The 11585-nt window shown below is 31.3% G+C and overlaps 1 protein-coding gene across 4 annotated transcripts in view; it reads left to right on the top strand.

The window, feature by feature from the left end:
- Positions 1-11585, top strand: part of LOC143072887 (putative aminopeptidase W07G4.4) — a 23446-nt gene extending 11861 nt beyond the window's left edge. For all 4 annotated transcript variants that reach the window (XM_076248028.1, XM_076248026.1, XM_076248029.1 and 1 more), the window contains 11 exons: positions 8-132; positions 2010-2109; positions 4456-4531; positions 5033-5118; positions 5317-5421; positions 7520-7595; positions 8298-8416; positions 9285-9368; positions 9888-9995; positions 10549-10680; positions 11070-11585. In XM_076248028.1, coding sequence (XP_076104143.1) covers positions 8-132; positions 2010-2109; positions 4456-4531; positions 5033-5118; positions 5317-5421; positions 7520-7595; positions 8298-8416; positions 9285-9368; positions 9888-9995; positions 10549-10680; positions 11070-11204 — 1146 coding nt within the window. In that variant the 3' untranslated portion in view covers positions 11205-11585. The remainder of the gene's footprint in view (positions 1-7; positions 133-2009; positions 2110-4455; positions 4532-5032; positions 5119-5316; positions 5422-7519; positions 7596-8297; positions 8417-9284; positions 9369-9887; positions 9996-10548; positions 10681-11069) is intronic.

Genomic DNA, 11585 nt, shown 5'->3' with positions numbered 1-11585 from the left:
TTTTTAGCCACTGGAGATTAGAGAAGATGTACCAGAAAAGAAGAGTAAAGCTGATGTAATGGGTATTTGGTGTAGTGATGAAGTGAAAGTTACTAAATCCATCCCTGTTACTACAGCTATAGAATCTGGAAGGTATGTAACTAATTACCAGTACATGTTAGTTACTGTAGAATTACTGGCATAAAACTGAAAATGTTAAAAAAACAGATAAAACCCTACCTTTTCAGCATTTCAATCGGCGTTTTGCATTTTTTTACAGGTAAATAACAGGTAAATTACAGGTGAAATGATTTAAGAAGATGTGGAATGAGTGCCAATGAAACAACTCTCCATCCCAGTAATGTTATTTTCATTTATCATTAAAGACCTCTTCCGTTAGCCAGTTGTACATATGTTATGAATTGTCAATCATAATGTATATAACTGTTGTCTCCTGCTTAAAATCAAGAAGTATAAACCTAAGACTAAAGCACTTAGTTTATACTAAAATGACGAATTGAAAATATATGACTAAAGGAGTAGGTTCAGTAAGACTCCTTTTTGGCCTCAAAATATAGCAGTTTTAGAAAATTGTGAAAATGAAATCTTTTAGATATTTATTGCAAAGTAGAATTCTTCTGCTACATAAATATGGGCTGTTTTTGACAAAACAATGCACATATATCGGGTACTAGCATCATTAAGTCATGCTAAATTACTGAAATCTTCACAATTATAGCATTTTAGTTAAATTTTAGACGGTTTCCGTTTGAAATGAAAGTGGCGGCATTCGTGTTCATTCATAATATTGAAATGTAAGTTGTATTTGATGATAATACATAATATATATAAAGGTTGAGGATGAACACGGATGGGGCCACTTTCATTTTTGACAAAAACCATCTGAAAAGTGACGATTTTTGGCATATTTGATAGATTTTTCATATTTAAGCTTGAATCGGGGCGTTTTAAATGACTTATTAAGTTAAAATCTTCCCTATTAACTAATTGAATCAATTGAAATAGACACTTAAGTGTTTAGAAAGTGTCTAAAATCTTTCGTTAGATGAACTTGAAAATTGAGGCCGAAATCGGCCCTTACCGGACCTACTTATTTAGTATATATGCCAGACTCGCGTTTCGTCTACAAAAGACTCATCAGTGAAGCTCGAATCCAAAAAAGTTAAAAAGGCCAAATAAAGTACGAAGTTGAAGAGCTAGAGGACCAACATTCCTAAAAGTTTTGCCAAATACAGCTAATTTGTACTTGTACGTTGTCTAAGAATGTATGACATTTGTCATCAGAAGGAGCGTCAGACAATGTCAAACGTGAAGCAGTCATCGATTTCATTTAGGGAAAGGAATGCATGGTAACCCGAAACATTGGGATAGCCATTTTAAAACAACTGCAATGTCATTTGATTTGTCTTTATACTCTGTACTCAGCCAATGTAAAAGTATGAACTTACCTGTACCTTACCTGTAAATCCAATTAGGAAAAAATATCAAATCGGTGCAAATGAAAAAATGAAATCGGCGCAAATGAAAGAATGAAATCGGCGCAAATGAAAGAATGAAAATTTTCAAAATTGGCGCAAATGTCATACGCCAATTTCAATTCACGAATGCATGGGTGACCCTTACCAGTGTTTGGTAATATAGGATAGGTACAAATTTTTGATTTGTATACCATTTATCACTTTTGGTCTTCCATGCTTCAGGCAATATATCAGGTTTGGTATGATTTAAAAGATTAAAGTTAAAGTTTTCAGCAAATTAAGGATTCATTTGATTGTTTGCTGCAGAACTTTATTACATTTTTAACTGAATTAAACATTGCAATATGACTACAGGATAAAGATAAAAAGGACAATAGTTCCCTTTAGGAAGCTTTTTTTTCTTATGGTAACTGTCTTCTCAATTCAATAAGAAAAATGGTAATGATATGCTATTCTTTTTAATGTCATGCCACACATACCCTAGGGGAACTATAGTGGTTATCTTTAAATCTTATAATTTTTATATTATAGGGTTGTAGCTAGAGATATTGGAGGTTCAGACCCAGAAAGAATGGCTGCCCCTCGTGTTCTTCAATATGTACAAGAAACTCTAAAAGATTCTGGCATCAAGGTAAACAAAAGTTTGATAGAATCCCTGTAGAATTAGTGTTTTTGATACAAGCTTAACATATAAATATTGAACAAGGAATTTGTTTTTCATAACCTTTTTTCCAAAATATTGTTAATTTCATAGTTTAGATGCTGTTAATTTTTTCCTTGTGACAATTAGAAATACTGAATGAAGTTCAAGTAAACTACAGAGCCAGGTTGTGAAAGACAAGTTTAATCCAGAAGATCTATAATTAATAAATATGGAAAAGTACAGACTTGCAAATAAAGAGACTTTTTGCAAATTGCTATTCTTTCATGAAATGACACACATCATTTTCAAAAGAAACTACTAAAAGCAAACTGTCTACATGGATAAGAACAACAGACTTTGAGAGAAAAAATTAATACTAGTTTATTAGATATATATATATACTGTGAAAGTACTTTAATTCGTGCGTATCAATTTTCGTGGTTTGAGCAATATTTACATGTTCGTGGGTTTTTAAATTCGTGGATTTTAGTTTTTAAAAAAAAATAATTGAAAAATTCAAGGTTTTATAGAAACGAAGTTACAAATAGTCTGGATTGAAGGAAATTGCAAAGTAATCATTGACCCGCGTAAATCGTAGTGATAACACTAATTAACCCATGATAAAGTGGGCCGGATAAAATGATCAACAGATTAAAGACCATCATATGTGTTAATTAGGCCTTAAACATGTCAGCTATAGAAAACAGTAACATAAACAAATGCTATAAACGTATCTTGAATTGTCAAATAATTCTTATCAAAATCAAGCCAAGCATTTTTATTTCCTCTATGTACGAGAACTATGAGGATATAAAATGAACACGTTATCATACTAGCATATCAATACCAGAAATCTGACTTTCATCGAACAAAAATATTTTTTTATGCGAATTAAAAGATCAAAAGTTGTACATTTTATGTTATTAAAGATTAAATGGGTATAATCCTGCATGCGGTTGTAGTTTATGACTGCTATTAAAATATTCTTAGATTTGGCCTTATTCAATATATCCTCAAGATCATATCAGTAGTCAAACCTACCAATAGGAGATATTTCCATGTCTTGATTTGGACAATGGTTGTTATATTTCGTTGGACACTTAAATTTGTGGATAAAGTCACCCACGAAAACCACGAAAATTGGTACCCCACGAATAAAAGTACTTTCACAGTATTGCCAAAGTAAATTTACAGATCTAACATTGTTGGGTTGATGTTTAGACGAGCTGTATATATATATCTATATATATCTATGATATAGGATATCTGTTATCCTAAATATCTAATATTTGTTCATTTTATAGTTATTTAATGGTGATGTTGTACCCTTTTTGACTTGTTATATATTATATTTTGTAGTGTACAGAATCATATTACATGATCCATCGCCCTGTAAGATTAATTGTTGACTATTTATTCAGTCATTTTATATATATATATAAAATGGCTGAATAAATAGTCAACGATATATATATATATATATATATATATATATACAACTCGTCTAAACATCAACCCAACAATGTTAGATCTGTAAATTTGCTTTCACAAATTTTTGGTTCTTCCCTCGCCGGGATTCAAACCCATGCTATTGTGATATCGTGACACCAAATCGCCTGCACTGCAGCCGTTCCGCTAGACCACACGACCACCTGGGCTCTCAAAAAAGAGCTTTCGCTGGCCGTGTGTTACCTTTCCTCGTCAGTTTTAATCTAGCGGCGTACTACAGTACATGATATATAAGGCATGAAGATGTTATTGTTACAGATCAGCTAAATTATCTATAGTAAAGGATCCTACAAATTAATGTAATATACAGTCACAGAAAATAATTATATTTATAAGTACGTCTGAGTCAGTGACAACTCTACAACAGATGTATCCATCGGATCGCCATCAATGATGGTGATACATGACTGTGTACATAATGTATATACAACTCGTCTAAACATCAACCCATATATATATATAAAATGACTGAATAAATAGTCAACGATATATATATATATATATATATATATATATATATATAAAATGACTGAATAAATAGTCAACGATTAATCTTACAGGGCGATGGATCATGTAATATGATTCCGTCCACTACAAAATATAATATATAACATTTCAAAAAGGGTACAACATCACCATTAAATAACTATAAAATGAACAAATATTAGATATATATATATATATATAATGTTGACTTAGGTAATATTTGATATAATTTGATTTTAAAAATTTTATTTCTTAATTGATTAAAATGTGTAAAAGACAGAATTCTATGTGCTTATGGCAATGAAGAGGTGAAATTTATATATGCTTTTTTTTCCCCAGATTAATGTAATTTCTGATAAAAATGAATTCAAGAAGAGTTTTCCCCTGTTGGAAGCTGTAAACAGATGTGCAAGCCGTAAGTCAAATTTAGAATAATAATATGAGAAATAAGTGAATACGCAATTATTTTTAAATTGGCAGTCATACATTTTTTAGAAAAGTGAATATTTTTCATGTGAAAATAAGGCAGTGTGTTTTGATTGCCAATGAGACACCTATATACCAGACACAAGAGTCCAAATGATGTGGATGGCTATTTTTGGAAATGATTAAAACCCATATCATAGTGCATTTAATACAAATAATATGCAACATAACAACTGTTCAAAATTGAGTTTTACAAATGCAATTTTTGATCACTAGCTGAAGGGCACATAGAAACTGCTACTTATAAGCATTTATGAGAAGTTTCATGAAAATACTTCAGAAGTACAAAATCTAAAGAAATAAGCAGACATTTTTTATTCATTTTATCGGGATATTTTTATCTGTCAGGTAGACACATTTCATCATTGTAAAACACATTATAACTAAGTAAAAATTACTTGTTTTAATTCCATTTAACCTTCCATTACAGATGTAGATAGACACACAGGAAGACTGATTTTCTTGGAATATGAAGGTGAAGGTCCAATAGATACAACTCTCTTTCTAGTTGGCAAGGTAGGTTATTCTAGACAGTTGTATCAGATTTTTCTTGTGCATTGTAAACATTTAATTGGTGCAAATTTTCGAGGTTTGCAATACATGCTCCTCAGAGCTTCTTACTTAACATTGATCTGTAATACATACAAAAGTGAAAATAAGTCCTTTTTATATAAAATCAGCACTTTTTTTAAGTTGAAGCACATTGTATTTCAGGGAATTACCTATGATACAGGTGGTGCCGACATCAAAGCTGGAGGTGTCATGGCAGGTATGCACAGAGACAAATGTGGGGCAGCTGCTGTTGCAGGATTCTTCAAGGTTGGTATTACAAGGACATATTGTGTGTCAGGCATGACAAATGAAAGGCAGGGTTTCTTTTCATATACATTTACATGTTCTTAGTTGTGTTTTGGCACCTTTTGTTGCTCCTTATAAATTCAAACATGTAATTTTTTTTTCTTTAGTAAATTTCTAAGGATAATGATTCTTTAATTCACTAACTGTACAATTATTTGAGGTTTGAGTTTTAGGACTTGATTTTTGTTTATCTCTGTAATTAAGGTGGTAGACCTTGGTTCAGGGAGATAACTCTTTAAATCAGTTAAGCGTTTGTAAAAGTCAAGTTCATCAATGTTTTTTAAGCATTTACCTGAAACAGATTAAAAATAATCTATGTAACCTAGAAGCTTACAATATGTTTTTGAAAATGGTTGACACAAACGTATTGATGATTTTAAGAGTTATTTCCCTTAACCTAGGTCTACCTCCTTAAGTATTAAAAAGATTTGTAAGAAATTGAAGTAATGCTGGTACAGTATTTTAAAGGTACCTGCACTCACCTTGTTATTCTGTTCATCAATCCAGTTCTTTAGTTACATTTTACTAAGCTTCTGTATTTACATTTTTCTAAGCTTCTGTATTTACATTTTACTAAGCTTCTGTATTTATACCCCCGCTTTAAAAAAGGGGGGGTATACTGTTTTACCTCTGTCTGTCCGTCCGTCCGTCAGTCCGTCCATCAGTCTGTCAGTCCGTCCGTCAGTCAGTCCGTCAGTCCGTCCATCAGTCCGTCAGTCCGTCCGTCAGTCAGTCCGTCCCATGAAACTTTCGTCACATTTTTCTCAGGAACTACACATCCACCCTTTCTGTAATTTGGTATCAACATTTATATATGTCAGCCATACCGTGTGATGCGTTTTCAGATTCATCACTTGACAACTTCCTGTTTACCGAACACTTGTCTGATTTTACACATGATAGCCAAGTTGAAAATTTTCGTCACATTTTTCTCAGGAACTACAATACAAGGATTTCTGAAATTTGGTTTCAGGATTTATATAAGTCAGCTATACCGTGTGATGCGTTTTCAGATTCATCACTCGACAACTTCCTGTTTACCGAACACTTGTATGATTTTACACATGATAACCAAGTTAAAAATTTTCGTCACATTTTTCTCAGGAACTACAATACAAGGATTTCTGAAATTTGGTTTCAGGATTTTTATAAGTCAGCTATACCGTGTGATGCGTTTTCAGATTCATCACTCGACAACTTCCTGTTTACCGAACACTTGCATATTTTTACACTATTAATATTATCCACTTGCGGCGGGGGTATCATCAGTGAGCAGTAGCTCGCAGTTTCACTTGTTTCTGTTTGGATTGATTTGATATTTGGCATATAGAACTGATATTGTTGAGATTTTCAGAACTGATGTTGGATACATATAGATTATTACATTGATGCAAGTGGATTATCGGATTTATCCAATCGAGATAGTTAAATTATCAATAATAAAGTCAGAGCCTCGGTGAGACTTTAAAACTTATAATTTAACTATAGAGATTGGATAAATCCGATAATCCATGCGTTACTGTGTAATAATCTGTTTCTCTAATGATTAAAAGATATATTTTCTTCTTTTCTAAACCAAAATCCCCTTCGAGTGCCTTCCACTTTCCATGAAGTTGTCAATTTCATTAACACCTGTTAGAACATTTTGATCAATTCAGGAGCTGAGAAAGGTTATGTCCCTTTGACTCAGTCAATTATCTTCTGAGATCACCAGCAACCACACGTTGATTAAATTTTTTTATGATATTGGTTTCGGAAAAGGATATATTTCCATAGAATTAGAGAAACAGAGATATTTTTTTCAAACCCTTTGAGCATGCAAGTTTTGGTACATGTCTTAGAACTGGAAGTATCATTTATACCTTGCACTAAATCATGTGTGACTTCCTGTTTAAGAAAAGTGATTGTAGAGATTTATTACAGTTAGTTTAAGCAGAAATTAATCAGGTTAATTAAATTGCATGAATAAAATTATCATGATGCAAATATGGTCAAGATATTTTAAGACCATCAAACATATAATCAATTTTTAATCTTTTATAATGGTTATTTATTTTAGATCTTATCCATGCTTAAACCAAAGGGACTCAAAGTTGTAGGAGGATTGGCAATGGTGAGGAATAGTGTAGGACAAGGTAAGATGGATTTTTATCTCTCCAGATGTTATTTTATTGGTATTTAAATAGGTGATTTTGTACATTTCTATAGTATAAAGTGCAAAACAGACATAAATTACACTATGTTTTCCATTTTGTTTGCTTATTTTTAACAAGTCATACTCTGGTTCAGGTATGTCATTGCAGATTTCCTAAAAAACTCTTTAGGAATGGTAATTTAGGAAGTTTATACTTATTGACAACTTTAATACAATCTTTCAAGAGTTGTAGAATTTGACTAGAAATAGAGGTAATGGTTGGGGCTATAGAAGGATACAGGCCTTTTTAAAAATGCTTCAGGTCACCAGGTCACTTTTAGTTAAGTAAGGTTCTAAACATGTTCAAGGTCACATGTCTTTTTAAATAAGATGTCTGCAGCTAGGTTGCAAGGTACTCTGCCAAAATAGAAATAGAACTTTTAGATTACAAGAAAAATAGTTTTGACCATATATCATTATATATTATATGAGAAAGGAATGAGACAAAAATTTTCTTCCACTATTCCTTCTGATATATTTTGATACTCTTATCATTAAATATTATAGTTATTTACAAAAAATCTACAATAAAGAAATTCTTCATCCCACATGATATAGCTGTAGTATCATTTAATCAGAATATTATCTTTTCACCAGAGAATATTTTTGAAAATGAAATATTAAAAAAGACATTTCATTTTAGAATGTTATGTTGCTGATGAGATTATTACATCAAGAGCTGGAGTGAGGGTCCGTGTGGGTAATACTGATGCTGAAGGAAGAATGGTCATGGCTGATGTATTATGCAAAATGAAAGAAGATGTATGTGATATATTTAAATAGGAAATAATATTGGTTCTCATATTTGTTTTTATGCCCAACCTACGATAGTAGAGGGGCATTATGTTTTCTGGTGTATACGTCCGTTCGTCCGTCTGTCTGTTCGTTGTCCGTCCGTTCCTCCGTTCGTCCTGCTTCAGGTTAAAGTTTTTGGTCAAGGTAGTTTTTGATGAAGTTGAAGTCCAATCAAGTTTAAACTTAGTACACATGTTACCCATGATATGATCTTTCTAATTTTAATGCCAAATTAAAGTTTTGAACCCAATTTCACGGTCCACTGAACATAGAAATTGATAGTGCAAAGTTCAGGTTAAAGTTTTTGGTCAAGGTAGTTTTTGATAAAGTTGAAGTCCAATCAACTTTAAACTTAGTACACATGTTACCCATGGTATAATCTTTCTAATTTAAATGCCAAATTAAAGTTTTTACCCCAATTTCACGGTCCACTGAACATGGAAAATGACAGTGCGAGTGGGGCATCTGTGTACTATGGACACATTCTTGTTCTGTTTTTTTTTTATTCATGTAATGCACACATACAAGTTAAAACTTTAAAAACGAGTTTTTTTTGATATCTCTAAAATTAAAATTTGAATTTTGAAAGAAAAATGTATTTACTACTCAAGTTCAACTTCAAAGCTTTTAGTAAAAAAGTGTATTATCCCACTTTTAGTTTTTTTCAATGATAACTATTTTAGTAATGACTCTTCACAAAAGCAATGAAAGTTGTGTACATTTTGTTTATCAACATAGTGTTTGTATCACCTGTTTGCAGAGTTTTGCCATTTTAAATTTTGAACCTACTACCAGAAAAAAATTGTTTTGAGAAATTTTCATTTTATTATTACAGGCACTATCAGCTGTCAATCCACAGTTATTCACCATAGCAACCCTCACAGGACATGCCATTAGAGCAATGGGACCTAATTATTCAGTAAGTTATTGGGTTTTTTTTAATGGTTTTGATTAGGGAATGGTCTCTTTACACAATCTTTAAAATAAAATTACATAAATTACTCGGTCTGCAATAATTCTTTCCCATGGAACCAAGTGAAAAATATGTTAACAGGAGTTTTTAGAAAACAAGATTGCATGTTTATAACTTTTTAAGACTTTTTTAAAGTTTATTCTGATGATTTGAATGTTATTGGACACCAAATATTTTATTGAAAAAAGCCATTTAAACAAGGTCAATGAAGGAAGGGTTTAACCTGTTACCTTCTTAGTAATCTTAATAGTCTTGAAATATGTAGGAAGTATTTGCCTCTGTATGTTTATCAAACAAACAAAAACACTCAGAAATTGCTTTACTAAAGAAAATAAGAAACATATTGGATGATATTGCAAGGTACATAAATGATTAAAAGTTTCTTGAAAAAGATATTTTTATAGGCATTTAGTGTATTTTGAATAAGATGAAAATAATGTACTCAAATTTCTTATTAATTTTCAGATAATAATGGACAATGGTCCAGCAAGAAAATTGAAGACAGCACAAACTATGCAGGAAGCAGGGGATCGTATTGGTGATCCATTTGAAATATCAACACTTAGGAGAGATGTATGTACTTTTAACTATTAGCAAAGTCTAATTTTCTAATCAGTATATTCTTGTTTTTTTGGATATCCTCTGTTGTGTAAATGAATGTATTTTGACCCCAAAAAAAATTATTAATGCTAATATTTTTAAAGGGCGAGACATGTATTGTAGTTTAGTGAAGAGGAGACCTCATTAAAACTTATTATACATGGTCCAGAAGACTGGTATTTTACAGATGCCTTTTGTTTTGCATTGTCCATGGTTACTAGAAAATCACAATCTTACTATTTCAGGATTAGATGATATCCTCTAAAAAGGGATTTGAAGATCATAATCATAATCCCATAGAAGCTTCAGTAGAAGCCATATTACACAGAATTTCGACTGCATTTTCATTTTTAACTGAATGGTGCAAATGTGTTCAGTTTTCATAATTAGATCAGTTTCTCAATTTATTAAGTAATAATTTTTATCAGGAATGTAGACTCAAAAGATATGTGTTGCTGATTAGCATAAGGCGCATAAAATAAGGCATACAAATATTTATTTTCAAATATATTCTCATGTTTTAAAGGATTATGAGTTCCACACTGGAAAATCAGAATATGAAGATGTGTTACAGGCTAACAATTCCCCTTCAACAATGACAGCTCGTGGACATCAAGGACCAGGTGCATTCCTGGTCAAGGCTTCAGGTTTGGAAAAGGTAAGAGTGTTTTAGGTTCATAGCACTTCTGTTTAAAAACAAATTTAATTAATTTAATATGATTTCACTGATTTCTTTTTTGAATTAAGAAATAAATTTAATTAACTTAAATGTAAAATTTCACTCCATTAGTCTCTGCATTAGAAAACTGTTGATCATTAGTGTTAAAAAATTGTGGCAATCGTTACTAGGAATTCTATCCGAGTTTTTTCCGGTTTTGGACAAACTCAAAAGTGGTCTATTAGCTATGGACTTTCCCATATTGAAGAATCTTTATTCTGAAAGATATTATAGATGTCTCACTTGTCAACTAAATATACAATGTAACAAACAAAACAGTTAAATGTATGACACTTCATCACCATTTATGTTTCTGTATTCTTTTTCAGCATGGAATAGATTCAAACAATCCATTACCATATTCCCATCTAGATATTGCAGGATCTTCAGGACCATTCCCAGGAATTCCTACGGGAGCACCCATTGTAGCATTCACAGAGAAATATGTTATCCCAAGATTATAAACTTAATAAAGTTTTAAAATAATCATTCAGAGACTTGCCATAACTGAACGGAAAGTATAAACTTGAGTTGTAACATGTTTTGCAAGAAATTAGTTTTTTTTCATATATAGAAATGATTGCATGTACAATTTATTTTTGTTGAATGATATATATTCACAAATTTGTAGATCATAGTAGTTATTTAGACTATTAAATTCATTGAAATCAGTGTATTCATACATTATGAAGATAGATTTATCTAAATGAAGAAGGACTATATTCTGTTTAATTGTATTGCTGTTATTTAAGGGAGGAAACATTTATTGATTGAGAATATTAATTTATGAATTAGTTTTTGATGATTTATCGTTTTCATACATTATTTTGAAATAAATTGTTGAA

This window comes from Mytilus galloprovincialis, chromosome 4 (genome assembly GCF_965363235.1).
Source record: "Mytilus galloprovincialis chromosome 4, xbMytGall1.hap1.1, whole genome shotgun sequence".
NCBI lineage: Eukaryota > Metazoa > Mollusca > Bivalvia > Mytilida > Mytilidae > Mytilus > Mytilus galloprovincialis.
The sequence above is the reverse complement of the archived record's forward strand: the minus strand, read 5'-3'. Positions and strand labels throughout refer to the sequence as shown.